Source organism: Apiospora aurea (assembly GCF_038362705.1).
Source record: "Apiospora aurea strain CBS 24483 chromosome Unknown utg000003l_segment0_segment0, whole genome shotgun sequence".
Lineage (NCBI taxonomy): Eukaryota > Fungi > Ascomycota > Sordariomycetes > Amphisphaeriales > Apiosporaceae > Apiospora > Apiospora aurea.
Genome location: NW_027117390.1, coordinates 1,926,691 through 1,952,340, shown reverse-complemented (window position 1 = coordinate 1,952,340; position 25,650 = coordinate 1,926,691). Strand labels below are relative to the sequence as shown.

General features: G+C 53.3%; 9 protein-coding genes across 9 annotated transcripts; 4 read left to right on the top strand and 5 right to left on the bottom strand.

Annotated features, from left to right (window-relative positions):
* Window position 1: 1 nt before the first annotated feature.
* On the top strand, window positions 2–476 carry PG986_004454 (chromate transporter-domain-containing protein; the record flags this gene model as incomplete). Its single annotated transcript, XM_066840676.1, has 2 exons — window positions 2–199; window positions 309–476. 2 exons carry the CDS (start codon window positions 2–4, stop codon window positions 474–476), a joined length of 366 nt encoding a protein of 121 aa, XP_066703303.1.
* A 2,124-nt stretch (window positions 477–2,600) lies between these two features.
* On the bottom strand, window positions 2,601–4,055 carry PG986_004453 (uncharacterized protein; the record flags this gene model as incomplete). Its single annotated transcript, XM_066840675.1, has 2 exons — window positions 2,601–3,378; window positions 3,685–4,055. 2 exons carry the CDS (start codon window positions 4,053–4,055, stop codon window positions 2,601–2,603), a joined length of 1,149 nt encoding a protein of 382 aa, XP_066703302.1.
* A 176-nt stretch (window positions 4,056–4,231) lies between these two features.
* On the bottom strand, window positions 4,232–9,348 carry PG986_004452 (uncharacterized protein; the record flags this gene model as incomplete). Its single annotated transcript, XM_066840674.1, is given in 15 exon segments — window positions 4,232–4,279; window positions 4,323–4,621; window positions 4,706–4,754; window positions 4,810–5,740; window positions 5,880–5,977; window positions 6,046–6,105; window positions 6,165–6,700; window positions 6,961–7,081; window positions 7,146–7,331; window positions 7,367–7,465; window positions 7,537–7,657; window positions 7,736–8,009; window positions 8,090–8,903; window positions 8,957–9,076; window positions 9,091–9,348. 15 exon segments carry the CDS (start codon window positions 9,346–9,348, stop codon window positions 4,232–4,234), a joined length of 4,014 nt encoding a protein of 1,337 aa, XP_066703301.1.
* Window positions 9,349–11,553: 2,205 nt separating this feature from the next.
* Window positions 11,554–13,050, top strand: PG986_004451 (uncharacterized protein; the record flags this gene model as incomplete). The annotated part of the gene is made up of 2 exons (XM_066840673.1): window positions 11,554–12,087; window positions 13,012–13,050. 2 exons carry the CDS (start codon window positions 11,554–11,556, stop codon window positions 13,048–13,050), a joined length of 573 nt encoding a protein of 190 aa, XP_066703300.1.
* Window positions 13,051–13,188: 138 nt separating this feature from the next.
* Window positions 13,189–14,064, top strand: PG986_004450 (uncharacterized protein; the record flags this gene model as incomplete). The annotated part of the gene is made up of 1 exon (XM_066840672.1): window positions 13,189–14,064. The coding sequence occupies one exon, from the start codon at window positions 13,189–13,191 to the stop codon at window positions 14,062–14,064; it is 876 nt and encodes a 291-aa protein (XP_066703299.1).
* A 267-nt stretch (window positions 14,065–14,331) lies between these two features.
* PG986_004449 (uncharacterized protein) lies at window positions 14,332–17,150 on the bottom strand (the record flags this gene model as incomplete). Its single annotated transcript, XM_066840671.1, has 3 exons — window positions 14,332–16,659; window positions 16,710–16,839; window positions 16,897–17,150. 3 exons carry the CDS (start codon window positions 17,148–17,150, stop codon window positions 14,332–14,334), a joined length of 2,712 nt encoding a protein of 903 aa, XP_066703298.1.
* A 634-nt stretch (window positions 17,151–17,784) lies between these two features.
* PG986_004448 (uncharacterized protein) lies at window positions 17,785–19,260 on the bottom strand (the record flags this gene model as incomplete). Its single annotated transcript, XM_066840670.1, has 3 exons — window positions 17,785–18,045; window positions 18,118–18,212; window positions 18,948–19,260. 3 exons carry the CDS (start codon window positions 19,258–19,260, stop codon window positions 17,785–17,787), a joined length of 669 nt encoding a protein of 222 aa, XP_066703297.1.
* Window positions 19,261–20,117: 857 nt separating this feature from the next.
* PG986_004447 (uncharacterized protein) lies at window positions 20,118–21,552 on the bottom strand (the record flags this gene model as incomplete). The annotated part of the gene is made up of 4 exons (XM_066840669.1): window positions 20,118–20,685; window positions 20,759–21,141; window positions 21,222–21,326; window positions 21,403–21,552. The coding sequence occupies 4 exons, from the start codon at window positions 21,550–21,552 to the stop codon at window positions 20,118–20,120; spliced, it is 1,206 nt and encodes a 401-aa protein (XP_066703296.1).
* Window positions 21,553–23,436: 1,884 nt separating this feature from the next.
* Window positions 23,437–24,450, top strand: PG986_004446 (uncharacterized protein; the record flags this gene model as incomplete). The annotated part of the gene is made up of 3 exons (XM_066840668.1): window positions 23,437–23,503; window positions 23,587–24,024; window positions 24,080–24,450. 3 exons carry the CDS (start codon window positions 23,437–23,439, stop codon window positions 24,448–24,450), a joined length of 876 nt encoding a protein of 291 aa, XP_066703295.1.
* Window positions 24,451–25,650: the final 1,200 nt, after the last annotated feature.

Sequence of the window (25,650 nt, the reverse complement as noted above, 5' to 3'; positions counted from 1 at the left end):
CATGTTCTGGAAGACGGACATCGGCATCATCGGCGTCTTTTCCGCGGTCTTCATCGCCGTCATGGTTCTTTGTGGCTCCTCCTCCCCGAAGCCGACCTTCCTTTTCCGCCTCTTCGCCAACATGTACCTGGCATGGATCATGTTTTCCGGGGGTGGGCGTGGTAGTCCCGCTACTGCGCAAGAACGTGGTGGCGGAGGGGTGGGTGAGCCCCTCGCGGTCGCCCAGGAGTTTCCCGACCCCAACTTTAACTTTGCTATTTTTCTCGGGTCGCTGGCCGCCATTAATCAGGGCTCTCCTTTCCTAGCAGGTTCCTGTCACCGCGTTACTGGGGATCTTCTTGCCGGGGATCGTGCTCGTGCGTGGGACCATGGGGGTTTGGGGCGGACTGCGGAGCTGCCGTTGGGTCAAATCAGGGGTCCGAGGCCTGATAGCTGGAGCCATGGGGCTTGTGTACACTGCTGTCTATCGTATCTGACAATTCGGCTGCGTCTACATTGGCTTTCAGTCGCGGAGGAGCCTCAGGAATGATCCTCGGTGGGTGATTGTGGCCGCGAGCGCTTATGTAAGAGGCAGGTATTTCGGCGTGGTGCCCCCAATAGCCGCGATCCTGGGATCCGTGCTAGGGCTTGTGAGGTGGGGTGTAGCAAGTCTATCGTAACGGAAATAGGAGGTCTGGGATTTCGTATCACGATGTTAGCATGATATGTAAAATGTAAGAGGATCCTACATATGACAAGTCGTGGTGGCTTGGGAAGCCTCTGCTAGGAGGCGCGATAGCCCCTTTCCTGTCCATGCCGCCCGGATATTTACCTGTTCTGCAAGATGTTAAAATGGGTGCGTGGTCGAATGGAAGGAGAACAGGATGTGCGACTCGGTATGAATCCCATCACGATGATGGTAGGCACGTGATGACATGGGTGCTAGCAAGAACAACAGACCGTATGTATGCTTTGTTCGTTGTGTTGCTGATTATTTTGATGATGATGCTGGCTCCCGGTGATCAACATCCTTTGTTCCAACACGTAAAAATTGGTGATAAACCTAACTACTACTTCTCTCACCGCGTGCAACTTGCATAAGTGGCAATAGTGCTTCGTGCGCTGGTTGGACCAGCCCAGCCGCCTGAAAGCCGCCTGTAGAGCACGCGAGGAACCGCCTGTAGGATCACATGTAGAGCCTCAGCTACTCAGCTATCCGCCTAACCAAGTCACCCAAGTAATCAAAAGACTACCCCGCACTGCTTTAGCTAGTACGAAGGAAAGACACGTGCGAAGAGGCGCTTATTTGCTAGCCCTCAATCCTCTCCCAGATGCCGCTACAAAATCACCATTTGTCAAAGTGGTCTTTCCATCTGTGTCACAAGAAATAGCAAGTAGACCCTCCACCCAGCTTCCTGGAAGATTCATACTGACAATCCGCATGGAAAACCCTCCGACCGACGCTAGACAGCCTCAAAGACCCCGAAACCCATCCGCGCGCATGGCTTTGTAGCCTACGTACTACCTAGCCCAACGATCCTCCGCCTCGACAAGCTACCGATTCCCACCCCTGTACGAAGCCGCCGCCAAGAGATCGGCCAAGACCGGCAACGTCCCAACGAGCTGCCCCCTTTTCGGCCCGATCCCGACGGTCCGATCTGACGCGAAATCCAGAAATGACTCAGCGGAGGCAACGGTCCGAACGCATGCCCATAACGAGCCAGAAAACGGCGATTGGTTTAAGCCTACGAGAAGAATAAAGCTACATCGCCACCCACTCCGGTAACGCTACGAGGAGAGCTTTACCCGCCGTAGACAATTCTACTCCACCATTGGAGACCACGGGGGAAGTAACCTTAGAAGGGTGACCGGGATCGTAGAAACTCAGACGACGTAGCTGGTGAACGCTCTTGAACTTGCATTGAGGCGCTTCTCCTGCATGCCCCTCGGTGTTGTTGACTACGGCACTTTTGGGGTGAGTGGCTGAACCATACGAGCTGAATACCCATATTCGACTTTGGAGATACCAAAATGGGAGTAGCACGTGTGCTTTGCCTTCCCATGCGTTCAAAATCTGTAAAATTGGTACAAAATGGCGCAATAGCTCCGTGAGTACCGTCCACGTTACGACGATGTCCTCGTTCCGGTTTTCGAACGCCGACGTGATATCACAGATCAAAGCGTCAGCCAAGAAACCAGAACCTGAGGAGAAAAGAGCAAGTTCATCAAGCGATCGAACCGGCCCGATTAGATGCACCACCTCCAGGAACCAGATATCCTTCCGCGTTAGCCATGAAGGCAAAGTTAAGCACTACTAGAAAACCAGTTGACTTTGAGTGGTCATCAGAACTCTCTTGAAGCAACCTGCTCCGCCGTAGGTGGGTTCTAGTAACACAGGCAAATGATAACTTGCTACAGCGAGCAATAGAGCAATATATAATAATCAGCGAGAATGTGACCAGATAAAATAGATGTGCGGTGCTAACTAGCTAGAAAGAGTAGACATTATAAAGGAATAGACATAGAAAAGGGGAAAAAGGAAGAAATCCGAGTAAATCGTCAGGACATCCCTGCCATTGTAAGTTACCCCTGACATCAACAATTGCAACAATACTATCTCACTAGCCTCCACCACCTCCCGTACTCGCCCAGGCGCAGGTGCCACTGGCACAGCACGCGGGCGAGCCGGACGAGCAACCACTCTCGTTGCAATCGCACGAGGGGCAACTGGCGTTCCCGCAGCAGGCGGGCGAGTAGTCATCGCATCCGTTCTCGTTGCAGTTGCACGGGTTGCCCCGGTCAAGCTTGCACTTGTCGTCGCACGTCGGCTCTTCAGGCTCTTCCGGCTCCTCTGGCTCGTCTGGGTCCGGGTCGTCCGGGTTGGTGTTGTCCACGTCGAAACAGTAACTGCCATCCCCGTATGTGCACGGGTCGTCTTCGGCGTTGTCGCACCCGAGGTACGCGTATGCCTTGGGGTCTAGCAGCCCGCCGCCGGAGGGCAGTTGCCGTGCCGACACCTTGAGGGGCGGAGGCGCGGGCTGGGCCGGATTCTCAGGCACACTGATCCAGGAATCGTCGATCACGTCCGGGTCGCGGATCTCGAGGTTCCCGTCTGACACGGTGATGTTATTGCCGCCCTTCTCGTGGGCTAGCTGCCGCACCTCGGCGGGCGACATCTCGTTGAGGCCTCGGCGGCGACCCCGGCGCTTACGCATCATGGCTGGGCCGTTATAGCCCGCGAAGTTGTCGCAGGAGTAGTAGCGGTTACCTCGCTTGCGGTTGTTCGAGGTTCCGATATATTGCCACGCGCCATTGACGTACTCGGATCGTCCCGGAGAGGGGAATTCGCAATACTGACTGGCCATTTGCCCTACCCCGATCTGCAACGTCGAGCCGGCTCTGTTCGTGCTAATCGAGGTGGTTCGAACAAATCTCCTGTTATTCCACCAGCTATATGACGCGCGACGGTCCCCCCGGTGGTTAGTAGTGGACGAAGAAACGAACGGCGAGAGACGGTGGTGCGAAGAGGGTCTCTCAGGGTCGGTTGTGACTTACGGATCGTCCGATCGTTCACCTCGATTTACATTGGCTTTGTTTACGAAGATGAATGCAAGACCGTGAGGCACGCTGGTCGGATGGGTAGATGAGATGGTTAGCCTTTTCCCGGCGTAGAAAGAGCAGCCGGCATCAGAGCTAGTCACTTACGCGCATGGGTTTATAGCCGTACTGGCTGGGTCGTTCGGGTCCACGTAGAGGTCCGCCTCGGTGGGGGGATTGGACATGGCTCGGCCAGTGAAGGAAATGGAGAAGATGAGGCCATCAGCATGCCTCGAGTTTCCATTCCCCGCGGCTCTGTAAAAGGCCTTCATTGCCCGTCCATGATCCCCGTTCTCGTCTTGTGGTATCAGTCGTAGAACTGATTGTTGGGCCCAAATCTTGGTGTTTGGGTTTCTGTTGGGGTTACCAGCGCCGAAGGGATATTCCTCGGCTTCACATCCCTTGAGTCTCCATCCTTTAGTCTTCCCGTTGTAATACGGGTTTGTCGTATGGAGCTTGCTATCGGGGACAAAGGTCATTATGGGCGACTTGCCCCTAGATAAAATGGCAGACTGTGCGTTTGCGCAGACATTCGGCCACAATCGGTAGTCGCAGGTGAAAACACTATGGTATCCGTTGGGTGGCGGGTTATTCCGGTACTGGGCTGTTTGGTTTGATACATACTAGGTCAGTATTGTTTTATTTGGACTCAATTTCAGCTGATGAGCCGATGAGCCGATGAGCCGATGAGGACCTCTGAGAACTTGGAGAGAAAAGGGCTTTTGCTCACGGTTTGAAGGACAGACACAGTTGACGCCGCCCGGACATGCTCTGGCAAACATCCGAGAGAATCTCTCCGATGGTCTAAAGTTGGGACAGCAAGACCGGGACTGTTCAAGTCGGTCAAGCGAGTCCTCCAAGCTCTCATCGACCTCCTTCTGGCACTCGGGCAACAAGTCGACCGCTTCTTCTCTCGAGAAGTCACACGATACGCTGCCGGTCCCGGGGTCATAGACCGGGTAGTTTCCATTTTCACAAAGACCGTGAGATGTATCCAGCTCTGGCTCACAAGCATCGTTGGACTCGGTAGGGTTGCTCGGTTCAGCTGTCGGATCGACAGTTGGATTAGCGGTTGGGTCAGCAGTTGGGTTGGCGGTTGGGTTGTCAGTAGGATTGTGAGTAGGATTACCGGTCGGGTTGCCGGTCGGGTTAGTAGGGTCCTTAGGGTCCTTGAAAACCTGTGTTAGCCTGTTCACCTCGTGGAAAAGCCAGGGATATGCGCGAATTACGTACCTTGACAGGGTTGGGCTTCGGGTCTGCCGGGTCGTGGAAATCGACATTGCGCCCACCTCCGCCCCCGCCACAGTTGACGTAGCAAGGCCTGCACATTTGGAACAGAGAGTTGCACGGCGTACCACAGCCCGAGGTGCACGTGGGCGACGGTGTTGGGCCGCGTGAGATGGTGACGACCGTCGGTATGTGCGAGTTCCGGTTGTCCTCTGGCTGCGTCGTGCGGGGCGGCGGGCCCCTTGTTTGCACACTGGACCATGGGAACGGCGGCGGCAAGATCGTCCGGGTCCGAGGTGGCCGGCTCTCGGTCGGCGTCGAATACGAATTGGTTATGATAGCCGGCGGCAGTATAATCTTTGTCTCTACCCACTTGACGATGGGCGTGCTCACTTGGGTCTCGGTCACCTCGACCTCGTAGAAACCTATGACTGAGGTAGTGACGGGAGGGAGAATGACGGTCGTGTTCTGTGTTTCGGTCCAGGTCGAAAGTGTCACCGTGGAGGTCATCTGACCAATTGTCGTAACCACAGTCGAGAGATAGTAAACCTCGACCGACGTCGTGTACGGCGGAATGACGATAACAGTTGGCTCTGGGAGAGTATAATATGGATAAACCAGCAGGCACGGCGGTTCGCAGACAAATTTCGGATTTGCCTGGGTGAATATCTCTTGGCCCACATACACTGTCCCAGAGCCATCCCCAGGTGTGGGATTGCCGCCAGGGTTGCCTCCTGGGTTGCCACCTGGGTCTCCCCCAGGGTTGCCGCCGGGGTTACCACCCGGGTCACTACCTTGATCTTCAGGGAGAGGGGGCAGATTCGGGTTGATCACGCCTCCTGGATCATCACCAGTAACATCCGACAGTCCACCGCAGCGGTTGAACCATGTCTCGGCCTGGTTTGTCCATGTACCCAAGAGTGAATGCATATCCGCTCTAAGACATAAGTCAGTATGGCAGTCTAATTAGCTGTTGATCGATAATCTGTACCTTCCATCCCCATCTCTGTGAAGTTGTCAGCCGTCAGTCCCTTGTCAATGAACTCAGAAATAATCGGACGTGGAGAATCACATACAGATCTGGATAGAACAAGCAATTCCCCTGATGGTTTCCATCGTAGACGGGATTGTCGATCTTTCTCCAGTGGAAAGAGGATCCGCCATTGTCGGCCGGCTGTAACCCCCATAATCAGTTCATAGCCTATGCCATAGTGTGGGTAGGAAAAAGGAGTCGTCACTCACGCTACCGGGTCCCTCGTTGTACCATACGTAACCTTTCCCGTCAAACTTGTCTATCCAGATCTGTCTTCAGGTCAGCAATAGGGCCGTTGTAGTTCGATGCGAAGGTTGTGGTGGCTCACTAGGTCGTCCCGTCCATCTCCGTTGACATCGTGAAACCTAAAGTTGGCGCGATCCTTCCCCTCGGCAAACTTGAACTGATTAACCGAAGTCCAGGTGCCGTCATCGTTGTGCAGGTAGCCCCCAGCTGTACCGTCCTTCTTCATGCAAATGTAGTCGCCCCGTCCGTTTCCCGAGAGGTCGCCAAAGCGCACGGCAAGGTCGTAGATACCCAGCCCTCGGTGCTCCGTACAAGTGACTTGGTGAGACGGGTTCGATTGGTAATCCCAGTTCCAGGCTCCGGTGGAGGGGTACTTGTTGATCCAGACGCTCATCCTGTTGTCATTATCGGGGTTGACCCAAACGATATCGCAGGCGCCGTCGCCATCGTAGTCGACGAGGTGGAGGTCACGCCGGTCCAGCTCGGTGAAGGGGGCTTGCTTGGTCGGGTCCCAGATGATCTCGCTGTCGCCCCAGAAACTCTCGTCGCCCTCGATTTGCTTGAGGCCTTTGTTCGGGTAGATTCGCATTTCGCCTTTGGACAAGGTCCATACGTAATCTGTATTGGTTGCGCATCAGCATCAGGCAAAGTATTGATATGAGATGACATGGTCCGTAGCTGGGGACGAGCTTACCTTCACGGCCGTCAGAGTGGCCGATCATGTTACAATACCTAGTCATCGGTCAGCAGACGGCAACAGCAAAAGCATTCGCTGGAGACTTTGCATCAGATACGCACTTGTTTCCATCGGCTACAAGTTCATAGTATTAGCATACATATAGATAGAAAAGAAGCGGTGGTGGCGAATGGGAACCAACCTTCCAGCTTTGTGCCACCACTTCCGATATTCTTCCACACGCGCATGTCAAACTTGTGGCGTCCACCTTCCTTGGAGTGTTGCATAAACACGTAGTCTTGGCGCCCAAGAAGTCCAAAGTCCTGGTTCCCAAAAAGTACATGTTAGCCGTCAAAGGTGGAATGGAACTTGAGCGATTTGCCGTACAAAGCCAAAATGGAAAGAGCGTCCGGGTAGTGAGGGGCAGAGAAAGGGGGTAGAGATGAGAGTGGTTGGTGGTGCTGTACTACTAACCTGCGGCTCGCCGTAGATGCGTGCAAAGTGAATTCGGTCTCTCAGGTACTTCTCCTCGTCCGTGACGAAGCCCCCATGCCGCCATGGGTTGGTCCAGAACTGGCCCCTTTGTAGAAGCCTTGACGCCATGCCACGTTGAGCCCGTCGCCGAGCTTTCCCGAGGCACAGCTTCTCGCGTTGGTCCAGGTGTCCGTGACGCCCACGTCACTCACCCATATCCAGTCATCGCGTCCCTACGCATCGGTCAGTAATCTCTTCGACCGTTTTCCGAAGCTTGTTTGGGGGTGGAAGGTATGGGACATACATCTCCATTCACGTCCTCGAATCGGACGCCACGGAAATCGTTCTTGCCCTTTCCCGTAAAGCGGACTCCGAGATCCTGCCAGTACGATGGTTTGTCTTCTATCCATCCATTTCGCCAACACCTGTATGAGGTGCAGAAACTCGTCAGCTTAAGTCTCTTGGGACGAAATTGCACTTCAAAAATGGAGGATGCTGCTTACCGTATGTTTCCATTGTCGTAAAGGACACAATAGTCACCCCGTCCGTCACCGTCTGTTCGTCTTGTTAGCGTATTTCTATCGGGAACCAGCGGTGTCAAGGGGGACGAACCGATATCGCCCAACCGAACACGCGCTTGCGGGTAGCCCTCGTTCTGCTTGATCAATCCGATGTTTTTGAAAGACGGTGGCCTGTCAGCTGTGCCATCCCGTTGGTTGATGGAGGCGTAGACGTTGCCATCTGGTGCAACGCAGGCGAAATCGTCATAACCGTCCCCTAGCAGGTAGCAAGAAGCAAGTGTCAGCCATGCACACAAAGCAACAGGATCTCAGAGGCCATGGCGAGTTGATGCGTACCGTTGAGATCCAAGAAGTGGACACCTCGGGGGATGCAGTTGTCCGCCACGCTCAGATCGGCAATCTTGGTGAATTTGCCTCCGTCATTCTTCCAGCAACCATAAGCGACACTCCCATCCTCGCGCTCGAACCAACCGAGGAGGTCGTCGTACTTCCGGCCGTACAGGCGAGCAAAGAACCATTGGTTCCTGTCAAAGTCGCTCGTGACGGTAAGCACGATGCCCTTCTCCTGCGACTCGTGATGGTAGATGCCATCTCCGATGCCCGAGCCTTTCTGCGTGAGACCCCCGGCGTACACGCCGTTGCTGAACACCTTGTCGCACTTGCTGTCGGGCGCGGCGCCCTCTAGAGGTGCAGCGGGCTTGATGAGACCGGCTGCGGCGGCTCTCTCAATGGCCACCCACCAGACGTAGGCCATTTTCCGATACCCGTCATCCGTTGGGTGTGTGCCGTCGGCCAGATCGCCTGTGGTCAGGTAGTTCATGTACGCGATGACGATGGGCCGACCGTTCGAGCGCAGTCTCTGGACTAACGCCTCATACTGGGAATTGATACTGGGTCCGTTGCTAGCCCCAGTGGCCTCGGTGGTAGGAAGCAGAGTTGACAGGACGATGAGCGTATCAGACATGCCGTCGGCTGCCCAGAGATCGTTGATCATTGATTCCATCCTGATACCAATGTTGGGAATGTCAATGTTCTGGTTCGCATCATTGGTGCCTGCGTTGATGAGCACCACGTTGGGTTTGAAGTCATATGAGTTCCTAGACGCAGCATGAATCTGTGTAACCACGTCTCCAGATTTGGCCTCGACGTTCTATCAAGTGTTGTTAGCTTGTGAGACACAACACGGCGAACAGAAGTACCCACATTGTCAACCATGTTGCCGTTGCGTCTGGACCCGACCATGTTGACGTTCCATCCTAGGTATCGAAGCTGGTCCCTCAAGGTTTTACGGAATCTGGCCCGTGTCGTATTAGCATATCTAATCTAATATAATACACAAACAGCCAACGAAGGTATACTCGCCCATTGTTATCGGAAGACCTAAGTCCCCAGACGATGGAGGCACCCAGAGGCATGATACGTAGTTCCGGTCTACCCTCCTGGCGGGAGGAAACAGTCGTGTATGGGCCTTTGTACGGCGACGAGTTGAACACATCAACATCTTGAGCAAAGTTCCATGGAAATGTTTTGGCTCCTGTGAATAGTAGGAGAGGCCATATAATGGCACAACACCGCACAGAACTGAACAAGTTCATCTTGACTAGTTGCAGTCTCAAAACCTGTGTGCGCTTGATATTGTATCATCACTGGTTCTATCGAGCAGTCTCAGCCATATATACACATTCCTTTTGTTTCTCTTCTACATCACTCATCCTCGGTCAACCACTTTCATCCTGTCCCTCCGTCCCCCCTCGCTCTCGCTCCTTCTACCATGGTCGATCGTAGGCTCAGTAGTTTGGGCAAACTGCTCGTTGTGAGGCTTTTCTTCTCTATTCCTACCGTACTTCCAGCTTGGCATCGAGTCTAGGCTGCTGTGGAGGAATCATCCCTTGACCAGTTGGTGGAAAAGCAGTCTAGTCTCGGAGCTCACGGCCTGACCACAATCTACTCGGGTCATCTTCTCTCATCCTAGAAGCATATTCGATAGTGTCAAGCAGGATAGTGGCTCATCCAGCCCATGAAGCGGAACGAAGGATGGCCGCAGGCAGCCTTGTCAGCTCACTGCACCACCCGATGGCTCATGTTAATGGTGTTAGATGATTTGAAAGTGGACGCGTGTTTGGTTGAGGCTATCTTTGCCGCAAGGCTAGACTCCCACGTGCCCGAAAAGGGGCAGACTGTCCGATGCCAGGGGCAGTCCAAGCGGAAGGGTCGGGATATGAATAGAACCACGTGCCTGGAGAAGAAGAAGCATTTCGACCAGAGTACATTGCCTTGGCCTCGGCGCACAACGCTCATGCGGACGACGTCCGTCTCCCCGTGGCCAATTCTGCCTATTACAGAGATACCAAATGCCTGTTTGGGCAGCTGTGCCACAAAAGTAATCTGGCTGGTTGAGGCGTATGCATCCCCGGGAGGATTGGCCCTGTGAAGGATTGCATAGCCAATTTTGCATTCGGAGGAACCGAACCAACATATGACTAATTTGATGCTCCCAGGGATTATCCCGGGATGTCGGGTTTTTGCGATAGTATCGGAATAGCTGTAGGCGAGGGTGGCGGGGGCCATTTGATAAGGGACGAAAGTATCTCATACGTGCCGCAAGCATCAATCCGTGTCAGCCCGTGTCGACATGGTGTGTAAAGTTCCTCCGGGCTCGCATAATCTCAACACCTCACACTGTGCGTTTTCGATATTGGGCTTCTTCTGGAAACCGGACCGTACGGTTCGAATATACAAAAAGTGGTTTGCTTCAAGCTCGACCCGATGCGGCTCTGAAAGTCGGCCTGGCAGAACCAGGATGCTTCCTAGAGATACGGCAATCCCCAATGACTCACCCCAGCCGGTGTAATCACAATTTGATCCTCCACCTGATGGCGAGTGTGGTGATGGTGTGGACGTTGGACCATCGTGTAAGACCAGACTCCAAATGCCTAAAGAATCACTCACGAGATGGATATCTAGGACAGGCGCCTGCCTGCGCGACGTCCGAGTATGTGTGTTCCAGGCATCATTCATTCATTCATTCCCTGGCCCGTTGCAATGGGGTCCGTACACATTTACCCTGACTTGGTCTCGCTCGCCCTTGCTGTTGCTGCTGGCACTCTACTCCTTACTATTCAATACGACGTTGACCCCGAGATATCCCATCTTCATCATGTATTAAGCACGTTTCTGGCCAAGGGCCAACTCTTTCTTGAGCTGCTCCCTCCGTTGTCACTGTTCCTTTCTGCAAAAACGCATTCGCTAGTTCTATCTGGCTTAAGTTTAGTATCCCGTGTTTTGCTGTCTTTACTCATTTTTCCATACATCTACTATGGGAAAGAATGTGCCAAGAGATACCTGGCCTCCTCAGCCCTGACTATTGGTTATCTAGTGGCGGCCGCGGTTTGGATTCATGATGGCCGTACTAGTCTAGCGCATTGTAACGACGTTGGCGACTTTCTTGTTATCCTTGTATTTGTATACACCACTAGCACCCCCGATTTGAAATTTCCTACTTTGTTGGAGTGCCTGCTTGTAGTTGCATGGGCCTTAGGAGGCAACTTGACGGACTTGATTACGAGCCTTCTGGTCGTGTATTGTCGGACTATCTGGAGCATCGCATGCTCTCGCAGAGATTCCAAGACAAACCTGCCCAAAGAAACTTCAGAGGTAAGTCCCGGCATCTTCGGTTCTTCTCCGACAGCCAGGTCGACTAACCTTCTTGTGAGATATGGACACTACTCGAGATCGGAGTCGTGACTCTGCGCAGCTTGGCTTTGCCTTGGATAGTCCTCGCGCTTATTGTGGGTCTCGTGATGCCGGCCTCAGAGGTTACCAGCGGAGGGAATTACAATCTCCAGTACCTCTCCCCACAACTGCGCCGCTCCATGTCTCCGTCGTACGTGGACTCCCAGTCGCCCAATTGGAGCAACTACAGCATCCCACAGCATGCCATCGTCCCATTCGTACCGGTCTCGATCTACATGCCCAGAGCCGGCTTTCTTTGGCTCGACGAAGGCGTGTGGCTCGATGATCTGGGCGTTTTCGGCACCCGAGACGAGCTGCAACGTACGGACGACGAAGACGACTGGGCGGACTCGCGAATCTATTTCTCCGACCCCATGGGGAAACGCCACCCATGGTCCTTTGAACAAGCGGACACCCACGATGATGAAGGCTATGAACCTGAAATGAGGGATTACTTGATGAGCCACCTCTGGTCCGGCGATCCTGTACATATCCGAAGCCGAATCACGGGGCATTACCTCGGCCTGGCAGCGAGGGACCAGTCTATCGTCGACCAGGAGATGAACCTCGGTCCCGCGGACGACGGATTTGCGCGTTTCATGGTAAGCGGGCATCAAGAGAGATTGCACAATACCACCTGGGCCATTGAATATGACACGGGAAAAGATGCTGGGTTTCGACTGTACAGCCCCCAGAAGGACTGCTATCTTGCATCGAGTTTCCGGCCGTTCCCCGACTGGGATGGCGACGACCAGGACCTGGTTGCTAGCCAGCTTGGTAGAATCTCGGAAACCACCTGCAACAGGCAAGCTGCCATAAGCGCTTCGACCTTTTATATCATAGAAGGCAAGCCCGGTTTTCTTTTTTTTTTTTCTTTTTCTCCGTGGTTAGTTCCCAAGTTTTAGCACTGACACGTACCAGGTACACTCAAGCAGGAGGGAATAGATACCGAGTCGCGGTTTGTGCAGCTTGGACCCGTCCAACAGGTTATGCTGCGTGGATACCGAGTTCTCCGTGGCTTATTGGACCTCCGTTCGATGCGCAGGCAGTATGCAGAGTATGTACTGGACGCGCCAAGGATTTTGCGATTTATGCATGGGTATGGCAGCAATGCCGCGTCTATGATCGAAAAGATACTGCTAACAGCCTTTTTCTCTACGCATTTGAGCTGGCTGTTGTGGAGGAAGCGCTATGCACGTGTGCAAAAGGGGGATATTTCCTCACATCTCGAATGGCAGGTTTTCTGCAGCGCGCTCAGTGTCTATGGGCACTGCTTGGTCTATCACGTCGGAGGCGAGGCAAGACCGTTTGGTGGGCGTCTGATACTGATGTTGGCTCTCATGGGGATGCATGCGATGTGGAAACATTGGTCATTGGCTGAGTGAGGCCGGGAGAATACAGTGTACAGTACTTAGCACATGAAGACTGATGCAACCCTGACAGGGATCACTGCTGCCTACTCCTTGCCCCCACACCCCCCTTCCTACTTGGTCAATGTCTTCAACCAACGACACATCCATCTTAAGTACTCAAGCGATCGTATCAGCAGACAATGTGATGTTTAAAATATATATAAAAAAGAAGGGTTGTCGCAACCATGCCTCCCATAGCTCCTCCAAGCCCCTCCAACTCTCCCCCTTTCCACTCCATTGTATCCGCTATAGCTCATATTCAGCCTGCATACCTACAAACAAAAGGCCAGAATGATTGAGAACACAGTAACAAACCGCGCCGAGATCCTCGAAGGCCTCGCCAACTACCGCAAGCACGTCGCGGCCCGAAACCGCTACGCCCTGGAACAGTACGTCCGCCTCGCCGAGACGGCCGAGCCCAACGACCTCGTCGCCGACCTGGACGAAGCCGCCATCGCCGAGGAGCGCATGCGCTTCCTCGAGTACTTCGTTGGCCAGGGCTTCGACCGCCTTGCGGGCGGCCGGGAACTCAAGCGGCCCGCGGACCTCCTGGCGCACTACGACGAGGTCGCGCCCCAGCTCGGCCTCGACGGCACGTGCCGCCCCTGCTCCCTGTCCGAGGCGGACCGCCGCCTCAACCGCGAGGCCTACGTCGCCGCCATCGAGGCGTACCTGCGCGCGCACTGCCGCGCCTCGGTCCGGGACGGCATCGCCTTCCCCGCCGAGCTGCTCGTCGTGGCGGAGCAGGTCGACTGCCTGCACGGTCCCGGGCTCGAGCCCGAGCGCGAGCAGCAGGGGATCCCCTTCTGGACCATGCTGGACCTGCAAAAGACGCCGCAGCTCGTCGTGGAGCCCGACGAGCTCGCCGGGGCCTCGAGCCTCGTTGAGGTGTCGGACCTCGAGGTCGCCGCGGGTTGGAATTGCGGGCACGGCTACCCCGGGGACGCGTACGTCCTGCTTTGCCGGGAGCCGCCGGCTGAGGCGGACGACAAAGATAATGACGATGCGAGACCGTGGAGCTGGAAGTACACCGTGGATATTGACTTCGCAGCGCGACTTTTCCATTCTATACCGGAGTTCTTGGAGGCTTATAAGGACATCTGTGCAGTCGACACCGCGGTGTACCCGGAATACGGTGTGGAAGATGTGTTTGGTGGTGTTCCATAAGAGCCCTGGTATTCCATGCAGCCCACAAGAGCTGAATATTTGCGTTCGTGGATGGTGACGCTTATAACATCAACCAAAGTAAACTTCCTATTATAGCTTTTGTAAATAACCAGGAGGCCTTTGCTACTGTACATGAATCGTGAATCCTCCATCGTACGTCTTTTCATTTGGCATGAGAACGAATCGGGTAAAACTAATATCGCTGATGTCCACCCAGTAGAGACTGTTGGGGCGGGTCAGCATACCGATGCCTTTGACGACCTCCCTTCAATCAGCCAAAGTGTTATCCCACAGACTCTGTATCGTCACCTTGTTGATCCAATCCCCGCCAGTATCGTCCTGAATGACACGATAGCCCAGTCTTCTGGGCTCCCCTTTTGTAAGCCAAAATCCATTATCCTCAAACGCCACCACCACTCCTGCTGGCGTGTCCAACCAAGTCCACGCGCTGACACCAGAAGCGGCTGTCACAGTAAACATGGCAGCCTCCTCATGGTGTGTTAACTGTAAACCCGGATCGACGAGATTGGCTTGTGACAACGGAGTAGCGTGAAACCAATTGGTTTGGTGGAACGTCGCGACCTCTTCAGAATTAGGCAGTTTTCCGGCAACCGTGACGTTGGTTCTCATGATCAAGTTGCTGGCGTTGCCATCCGGCATCGTCGCGAATATCTTCGTGCTGTTGAGCGCGCCAACCGTGACTTCTTTGCCGCGCAAGCCGCCATCGAGGTTAACTTCTTCACCTTCCCAGGTATACCACCGTGCATCTACAGTACCATGGACTTCTTCCCAAAGATCGCTAGTGACCCAGAGCTCTAGCCTTCGCGTCGTCACATTCCAGAAAGGGCTGATGATGACGTTGGAATAGAGATCCTTGGCGCGGTAGTGAAGTATTTTCCATCGTCCGGCTCGGTCGATGCCAGCCCAGGTTGGCGCCGCCCACTGGTCCTCGAGCTGCCAATACAGACTGCCGAGGGTGCGCTGTGGAAAGCCGGAGCCCCGTCGGTAGAACTGGATCTGGGCGCCGTAGTAGTCGGCCTGGAATACCTGGGTCGTCCAACACCAGGCCGAGAAGTTGGCAATCGGGTCGGTCTTCATGGGCGTCGGATACCAGCGTTGCGCTGTCAGTGTCATCTCCACCATCCCCTCTGACGTGGCTGGGTAATTTATATCCAGCCCGCCCGGGGGATAGCGTCGATTGCGGTATATGACCGTTGTCGAGTTGAAGAAAAGCTCGCTTTCGGGCACATATTCTTGCCACGTCTGTAGGGCTGGCATCGAGTGGTACCCGAATTCGTTCGCAAACCAACCGATGGGATAGGCGGAGTTGTTGAAGGCCAACGAGGAGTCGTACTCGTAGTAATCCGTGTCGCCGTATATGTGGCCCGGCTCCAGCTTGCCGTATCGCTGGGGCATGTAGGGTGCGTCCGTAAAGTTGAGCGAGATGAATCCGTTGCTGGTGCTACTAGGCGCGTAGCTGATGCTCCGTGAGTTCTCAAAAACGGCCGGAAATAGAACCGAAAGGAAAAGCGTCTCGTAGTCGGCGCGGATTCGCGGAAATTTGCCAGGTGCTGCCTTTTTGGCTAGATAGAGCTGCAGAATCTCGAGCTCATTGCCACCAGTCCAGTAGGCGAGCGACGGATGGTGGTTTACCCGGCGGACTTGATAGACGGCTTCTTCGTAAACGTTGTCCAGGAATCCCTGGTCGACCGGGTAAAGTGCGTCGCCGAATTCGAACTCGGACCAAAGCAAGATGCCCGTCTCGTCGGCGGCATCATATATGTAGTCGGGCGAGTACGCGCCAGAGGCCCATACTCTCAACATATTTTGATTCCCGGCAATCGCGGCAGCGAACAGCGATCTTATTCTTTGGGGGGTAACACGCGGCCAGAAAGCATCGGGTGGAATGAAGTTCGAGCCCTTGGCAAAGAATGGACGGCCGTTGATTTCAAAGTGCCAATGGTTTCCTGGCGCTACTCCGACTGCTATTTCCTCCTCTGGAACAGGCAACTCGTTCAGTACAATGGTTCGGAATCCTACCCGCCGGGTCACCGAGGCGACCGTGCTGTTTTTCTGGTCGCTCACTCTTATCGTCAGCCAGTACAGAGTCTGTGAACCCATCCCGATGGGCCACCAGAGATCGACAGTGTCATCTGGTATAGTAGTCATGCCAGTGACTACGCCCGGCACTGAAGTGATATTGCGGAAAGCGCCGTCAGCAACGGTTTGGTTCATGGCGTCTTTGAGAACGAAGGTTAGCCATGGGTTGTCGATGGGTTCGCCAATGTAGTCAATGCTGGCGTTAACCACCCACGGCTGACTTTGGTCCGGAAGTAAATTGTTTCTTTGTCCGTCACGATAGATATCGATTAAGGCATTGCGCGGATGTACATGTTGCTGCTCTCGATTGAGCTGGACCACAAAGGCGGGCTGCCAAGGCCCGGCTGGGGCGAAGGCCGGTCCCCAGTCCCAGCCGAAATCGTTTTGCTCTTTCCGCATGAACTCCCGATGCGGGATCACAAAGATGCTTCCGGCATTGGATGGCAAGTCTGGCTGCCCGGGCTCCTTCGAAATGGCCTCGGCGATCTGGGGGCGCTGCCGAAATTTAGGCTCAACGTGGGCGGGCCTTTACATTGAGCCAGCACGTCCGTGACGTTGAAGTGGTATTGCCGGAACTGGTTGTTGGTGTAAGCGACATGCTGGCCACAAAGTTGAATGGTGGTGAAGGTGTCAAGGCCTTGGAACAATAAGAAGGTTTGGTCATAGTCAGGGGATCTGCCTCTGGTGGGTAGCCATACAGTCTGAAGCGGGAACATTGCCGCAGTTACTTACAGATCTTCAATTTGTGTGGTATAAGTCCAATTCTGTTTCCAGACCCATCTTAAGTTAAACTCGTTGAGGGCGTACTCGGGGTTCCCAATTACGTGATTGGCGTAAAGATCGAGATGAGCATAAGATGGGAATCTCGCAGGGATGCTGATCTCCATGGCAGGGTTGCTCAATGTCCATTGTGAGGAACTCAGATCGAGTATGCTAGGACTTGAGGGGATGCTGCCTCCTAGGACAAGGGGCACTTGAAGCGCCATGGTGAACAACTTGATTAATCTAGACATGACCTGATCCCATTCAGACTTGAAAGGTGCATGGGAGGCAGTTTGCAAGACACTGGTGGCGAATACGAACCGATCCGGGCATATACGACTTATAAAAGGTATAATTCGTGGGGTAAGTGCATGCAAGCTGCATATCAAGTGCCGGGGATATATGACTCGATATATGCTGTCCGGTTGATTGCCTAATGCATACTATATGCAGCCAGGACGCGGGGAGAAAGCAACGGTTGATCACGACTTGCCATGATGCGGGGGAACGTGCATAGATTCGATGTCAGAAGAAGGTTGAGCTCCCTATCGTCAATGGCCTCCGCTGTTGCATGCGTGCTATTTCCACGTTGTGGAGATTGGTGCAAAACTTTGTCGGCACTACCTGCTTCGGTAGAACCTCCATCATCACGATAGACAGTACCCCAATCGATGAATAGCTTGATAGCCTGAGACTCTACTGATCAGCATCTCCATGTGTTTCGATACTTAACATAATCATACACACATGGTAGACATACCATCAAAAAGGAACGCCAATAGGAAATGCATCTCTTGCTTTAGAGGCCGTCTGATCGGCTCTCGAGAGTAGACGACATATGTGGATTTCGAACTTGTCTCAGCCCAGCCACAGATCTGCAACACCTTGGGACAAGGGTATGGCGACCTTGTTCATGACTCCGAGCTGGGAAACCGCCAATGAGAGGAAATCCTCCCGAGTTTCCGAACCCAGGGCTGGGTTAAGGTCCTTCGGGGGACGACCCGGGTGGAAGACATTGTCAGGTGGAGAGCTTGGTTTAGGCGGCACATCAAAGAGATTTAGGAGGAGCCATGAAAGAATGCGGCAGTCAGGCGGGAGACGTAGTAGTACCGCATACCACTGTGAACTTCCAAGGTGTTCCTTTGGTCACATCCAATTCTGTGGGATGGTATAGCTAGCTTAGGAACATACGATTTGCATCCGGATGCCCATCATTGTGCCGATACGCTTGAGAGAGCTGGAACACATCTGCGATTCCCTAGCCCACGATGCGATGTCGTCGGGTGCTTAAAGATGCCAGCTAGATAGTCTGAGTAACTGGGACATCTCGGTTACATAAAAGCAATCGAGGCTATTCCAAGGCTTCCTGTCGGTGAACAGTATAACAACGAAGAAATTGGGGACGAGGAGGTACTCATTTAGGTATCCATGGAGGCTTTCCTCGAGAAGCTGTTTGTCGAGAATGGGATGATTGGTATGTAGTGACTACATGTCTTGTGCCGAAGGGTGTGCAGATCGGCGCACAATCATCCATGAGCACTATCAATAGGCAATTGTTAGCAACTGTATATAATTTCAACAACAAAGTGCTGCTAGTAGGGTAAAGAGGATAGGTATGATGTGTATTGTCATCTTTGAAAAACTCAAAGGCCTTGCTCCCCAAATGAATTCAGACGCCTATTTAGGATGGACGATGGACCTTGAGGTGGCTTTTCGGGATGAAGGCCGTGCGATCGGTTCTGTTGATAACTGGCCGTTGGCTGGACCTATTCACTGAGCACCGAGAGCACCAAGCTAGCCGTTGCGCTGCAGCGGTTGGCCGGAGCCTCCTTCTAGGACTCGTAAGCCTTACCCAAACACCTGATCAGGGAATCAAGACGGAAGGGGCCAAATTTTGCGCAATCGCCGCGAGATCCGGCAAAACTTCATCGTGTCAAGCTGGTGACGTGAAGCGACTTCCTCAATCTTCTTGTCTTTGGCAGGATTCACTACCTCGCACACTGAACGAAAGCGTGGCATACCGCTGATGGCAGCAGCAGTTTGATAAAACAACCACCTCGATGTGTACTTCGCCAGCATGTAGGCGCAGACACCGCAGGAGCCTCGCCTTCCAAGCGGGGCTTTGGGAGCCAGAAGGGACTGCCGGACGGGGAAGCCATCATGTTGGGCTCGGCTGATAGCGAACATGATGTCCGCAGTCTCGCTGAGTTTCTGCCAGGGCCCGTTTGCGTGTCGGCGTTCTCGAAGTTCTTCGCGGAGGCGCTCACGATACCACCCGGGGGCGTGTGTCGACAACCCGAGCAGTCGATGCCAACGGCGAAGAAATGTGCGCATCTTTCTTTACAATCTGGAGGACGAGTCGATCTCTTTGTTGTGTGGTTTTTCCGGAATTCGACGTTGCTCGAGAAATTGTTTGCAAATCAATACTGAAAAGGCAGGAGGCAATAGAAGTTGTCCAATTAGGAAAATCCGTGTGAGCATGGAAATCATGTGAAATAGGTGTTTTGTGACAGAGCAGGTCAAGTGAAATCATAGTGTTCTTGTCTCGGCAAAAGAATCCCTGGCAATAGGGCAAACCATACAAGCGCGACCTGCATCAACTCATCTCAAGGTACATGTACCTAAGTAGGCTTTTGCGGTTCAAAGGGATGGGATACGGCACGTGACTGGTTACTGGGAATTTCCAGGCAGAGGGACTTACTCACCGTTGCCAGTGCCACAAGTAACAAACAGAAGGCATCGAGTTATTTTCCTATTGAATACTTTAGCTACCATGACTTCCATGGAATGAATGAATCCAACATGATTACTATTTCCTACAGACAGATTATATATATGCATACCTAATCTCCTCTCCGATAATATGACCAGGTTAAAAAATGGGATGAGTGATTGGTTAAAAACAGCCCACCTCAAGCCATTTTGGTTGCCTTCTTCTACCCCCACTGTCGCCAAAATCCTATGCTACATCGCTGCTGGCAAATGCTTGTGGAATCACCATGTCTGCCACCCTGGTAGGTGACCTATATTGTAGTTATATTCATCGCATTCCGAGGTTTTGATGGACGCCAGAGGGTATGGCGTTTGGCTATCATTCGTTCCCGACATTTATTTCTGTGCATATCGAAACACTGGGTATATGGTAATGTAAAAGGCGTGTGTATTCGTTAGATGTGAAGGAAACTAGTCCATTATGAACGGGCGTGTGCTCGGCTGCTACGCCTTGATGTGTCCCATCCCAAGACCTGCTGCCTGATCCAGTCATCCGAACCGGCCTGGCCCGACTCTTCGGCCTCGATGGTGACATGGACCTCCTTTATGATCTGCCTCTGGCTGTCCCCATCGTCGTCTTCTTTATCGAAACCGCCCTTGGCCGAGCCCCGCCGGCTTCCCCAACCGCGCAGGCTGCCCGACTCCGACTCAGGAGATAGGTCAAAGGCATCAAGTCGTATGGCGTTCGATCCCTGTCGTGTGCGGGTGTACGGAAGAGGAGTCTCCTGGTATCGCGGATGTGGAGCTGTGGTTCCTATCGGCAGCTGGTTTGTGTCGCTTGCAGATGAGCCATCGGTTCTTCGACCATTGCCACCAAAAGCACGAAGGCTCAGCAAAGGTCGGAGTGCCGGAAGCGAGCCGGCAATGATACCAATTCCTTCTTCCAGGACCGACCACAGGCCGATTGCACCGGTACTGAACATAAATTCGGTCTGGTCGTTATAAAGGGTTAAGTATCGAAGCCTGATGATGGTGGCGCAACTTGCACTGAAAAAGGAACGGTAGCTGTTAGTTGCTAATATACCAAACTGGGTCGCGTTGGCATTGGCAATGCACTTACAAAGCAGCCATTCCAAGAATGACCATCACAGAGAGCTTGACGGTCTTCTTCATGCGTATTTTCCACAGTAGAACTCCCGGTAGAATGCCCAGCACGAGATCCGTCACGATGGAGGTGGCCGAGAATGAAAAGCTGACGGTGCTGTTGAGACTGGGGTTACAGCTTCCCTCGGTCGTTTCGCCCCATAGCATGGTGATGGGATGACATATGTTGGCAATGACGAGGATGAAAACCACAGCTGCGATGGCCGTCAAGCCCATGACGGTCCAGAGGGTCCATACGAAGCGTCGGCGCGCGTCGGCTATGCGTAACAGAGTCACGCTGATGCTGCATTTGATGAGTACCGTGCAAGCGGCGTAGAAAAACTCGGCGATAAAGAATATCTGTGTTGTGTTGGATATATTTAGCTCCGAACCGAAAGAATTCGATTGTTGGCTGGTAAAGGGGCGGAAGACAATCTTACCTTAGTTCCAATTTGTATATCGCCAGCAGTGAGCGCATTTGAGTACTGTCCAGCGCCATAGAAACAACACACAATGACCAAAGAAGCCGTGATGGTATACAGGACCTACGGTGTGAGTTCCATCCGTCAGCTAATACAATGATATTTCGTAACTAAAGAAACTTGTTATCAGGCAACGTACCAAGCCGCCCCCCATAAGCCAGTCGTCAGTCCCAAGGCCATGGATCCATCTTCGTACTCCCACTCTAGTCACGAAAGTGAGCCATGAGAGAACCAGAAACACGATTGTCAGATAGAGGAGAGGAACTCCGTCGCCCGCCACGTTCGCCATGATGGCGGGGTCGACGATCTGTGTCGAGAAGTTGCGCGCACGCAAGATGCTCTTTTCGGGTTGTTAGAAGCGGAACCAAGGAGAAAGCCGGATGTGGCCAATTGCTTAAATATGGTTATTATAAGAGCAGCCAACCATTGGTGACTTCATGGCCCCTGCGACGCGGGTAGTCGGAACGGATACAACTGGGTCGCGAGAAAGCGAGACTAGGCTAGGGTGATACCTTCAGGGGGCTCCTCGCTTAGACTCTAGATTGGTCGTCGGTCTCGCAAGTCATCCCATTGGAACCAGGGTCTCAGACTATGGTTCGGTTCGAAATTTCCAGCAGTGGCTTGACCTCTCTGGGTCAATCACACGAGTATCGCTCATCGAATCCCTGAACAACACCACATATCTAGGAGCTGACTAAACCCTAGCCGAGAGACAATGACATGGCGTAAGCAACTCCTCGGCCAAGATGTTATCCCGGGGTATACGATACCTGCTTGTTACGACAGGCTTCGAGTAGTTGATACTATATCCCGCATAAATCTACACCGATTATCTAGATTAGTGGTCTTGGACAATCAGAAGAAGAGAGTTGGGTGTTGCTTAATCTGGGGTACCTTTCCTCGCTCAGCGTGACAAGAGCCGAGATCAACTTGGCAAACCTGAAGCAGACACAATATTAGCCCTGACGTCTGGAGATACGCATCAGAAATCATACTTTACTCAGCACCGGCGCGGGCCGGGTCCAACTTCTAAAGCGCCACAAACCGCTAGCGCAGCTGTCGACTGATGTGCAATCCAGGGTCTGGGAGTAAAGGTTCCGGAGCGTTTTAGCTTGATGATATAGTGAAAGGGGCTCTCCGAAGCATTTGCCTGTTGCCCCTTAGTGTTCTGTACGCCAAATATGTCAGATCAGTTGATGCCCGCTACCCGACTCTGCGGAGATTGAAAAAAAAAAATTAAAAAAAAAATTGAGAGTCCCTGTCCGGAGTATTGATACCGGGCTAGCCAAGTTACCGCATGCAGCTCCTTGATCTAGCTCGCATGCAGAGCCAGGTCCATATGTGTCCAGATGCCTTTCCAGCAGAGACTTTCAGCAGTAGCGCGTTGACTAAAGCTCTAGACGTGGCGCCATGAGCTGTGGGCAGTACGGGTAAGATCCGCATAGAATGGCTGCTTGGCTAGCGTCGATATGCAACGATGTGTATTGTGCAATAGTGGTCGAGTGAGTATGTGTGTATATGTCCAGTCTTTCCTATCGTTATCATAGGAAACAGTAAGCAGCCCACAAGCTAGTAACTGGCTTGATTTTTCGGGACCATCTGGATGTGGCTAGGGCTGTTAGTTGTGGAGATACAGTCGGACGCAACCACGCCGAGACTTTCTCCTCGCCTAGCTTACGCAGAGCATCACTGGCCACCCAAGAAAAATAAGGTAATCTGTCAACTGTAGCCGTGGGATAAGTAGAGACCCAGGCTAAGCATCCTCCCCCACCAAGCGGCCCGGCTTCGTTTTACGTGCCACTTTCTTGTGTCCAGAAGCGAATGGACCAGCAGAAAGAGATATTATTAGCTCGATGCAATGGGTAAAACGTACCTGGAATGGGGTAGGATCCATTGGTCGCGTGTCACAGGTGGCGGTGAAGTTACACGTAGACACCACCCATGCGGATGCGGGAAAGACCCTACCCCTTGGCCGTTCATGCTTGCTGTTGCCTAGGGGCTCAATAACGGACTTGCTGGACTTATTTAGCCGAGTGATTCCCTTTAGGTAAACCATCCGTCGATTTTCTTTGATAAGCAGCAGTCACTGTTCTGTGATCTTCTGCATATTTTGGACATTTCGTCGTCGCTTTGAAATCAAACGAGCGGGCTCGCGCAACCGACCTTTTTCACCATGGCCGAATTTCTGATCAACGACAATGACTTGACGGGGTTGAAAGGCAAGGCGGTGATAGTCACAGGTACGGATTTCTCTGGCGGCCTGGAGTTGGTGATGGCTCGACGAAGGAAAGAAACGAATGATCTGATATTGTTGGGTTTTAAGGAGGCTCATCAGGCATCGGCCAGGCCACTGTCGAGTTGCTGCTCTCCTTGGGAGCTCGCGTGATCAATGCAGATGTGCAAGAGCCCGTCAAGCAGCCCGAATCATCTGCTGCGGGAGAGTACGCTTTCGTCAAGACCAACGTCACGGTCTGGGCCGATCTTGTCGCTGTGTTCAAGAAGACCAAGGAGCTCTATGGCCGCATCGACTCAGTCTTTGCCAACGCCGGCTTGGGCCCGCGCGCTGACTTCCTGTCGATGGAGGTCGATGAGAACGGCGACCTAAAGGAGCCGAACTATGACGTTATCGATGTCAGTCTGAAGGGGCTCATGAACACGTGCACACTGGCCCTGTACCATATCCGACAGCAGGCCGACGGCGGCAGCCTCGTGCTCAACGGCTCCACGACGGGATTGCAAAGGCTCCGAGCCGTGGATTACTGTACGTGCCTGCTCCAAATTAGCAAGGTTTTCCCGGATTCTGACACGGACAATAGCCACGGCCAAGCACGGCGTCATTGGCTTCGGTCGCTGTCTCACCACCCTGACCAAAGCAGCGCAGCTCCCGATCCGAGTGAACACGCTGGCGCCGACGTGGACGGACAGCAGCGTGCTGCCAAACCTGCGGGGCATGATGGAAAAGATTGGCGTCGAGATCCAGCCGGCATCGGCGGTGGCGCGGGCGGCGGCGCTGCTGATGGCGGACACATCTCGGCACGGGAACCTGCTTCACGTTTCGTGCGGCAAGTACAAAGAGATCGACGACGCTGTGCTGCTGCCGGCCTTCGACACGATCAAGGGCGATTACCCGGGCGAAGACGATGTGCTGGAGCGGCTTCTGGCAGTCATGGCGGGTGGGCAAGCCTGAATGAACTTGCCTATGTGAAGAAGGACCAGGATGTAGCCAGCGTGGCCCAAGGAGCAAGGAGCAGGAAACATCTATCAAATGTAACAGCAAACAAACGTCATTGGCCAAAGCCTCGCTCGGCGACTTGCAAAGTGAAATTGGGGGAGGGTGGGGGGGGGGCATGCACCCCGCCATGTGGAGCACCATTCATTACTTACTTGGTACCCTTCCCTCGGGACGACTGGGAAAGTGCCCAGTGCTCGAAGGACTCTGCTTCAGGTGGGCAATGGCGGTTGCGACAGACGTTACCGAATGATAGGTGATCAGGGTAAGGCTGGAAGGTGGTTTTGGGAAGACCGGTGTGTCAATTGCCACTGCCTCTACTGAATTGGGGTCGTAAATTCCAGGTATCTTTGAGGCAGGTAAGCCCCTGAGCAATCGGCTAACATGCCCACCAGTGGAAGTCGCCCGTCATCATGCAAAGTGATCAAGTCAATGAACGGCTTACCTGACAGATCACAGAGGCCCAATCCATCTCAAGTCGAAATGAGTTTGGCCGTCCTTTTGAAAAAGAGAATGGTCTTTTCTTCGGACAGATTTTTATTTTAAGCATAAGTATGTACCCAAGGTACTCTTCCACTCTGCTGCTTCGCCTGTCTGCGGAATTGACCAGGCTAGACGAGTTGGCTGGCCCCCTAATAATACCGATCACTCGATTGATGCGCATCTACAGCGAGGTTACAGCAGCTGGTTAGTGCCTGCCTACCAGGTCAACAGGCCTACCACTCACTAAGGTGGTCAGCATTACGCCGTATCCGCATCCCTGGGAAAATAGCACGCCGAGAGTCGATCTTACCTAATTGCAATCTGTTGGCCCCGAAATTGGGAAACCGAACGGTGCGCCGCGCAAAAGTTTAAACACCCAAGAGTGCAATCACTGCGGCCGAAGCCTGACAGGGAGGGACTGACAGGAACAACTGCCGTCGCATGCTCATTTCCCTCATTTCGTCATTGGACCGTAAGAAACAAAACAAGGCAAGCACTGACGGAAGGAAGGGATAAGACAGGAGGAGAAAAATGCACACGCGGAAGGACTTATCCTCTGCGGCTTCAACAGCCATTGAACACGCCATGCCGTCCAACACCTGCATCGGTTTCTCACAGCCGCCTCTCCTCATGTTTGCTTTTTCCTCTTCACACCCGATCCCCTACGCCAATACC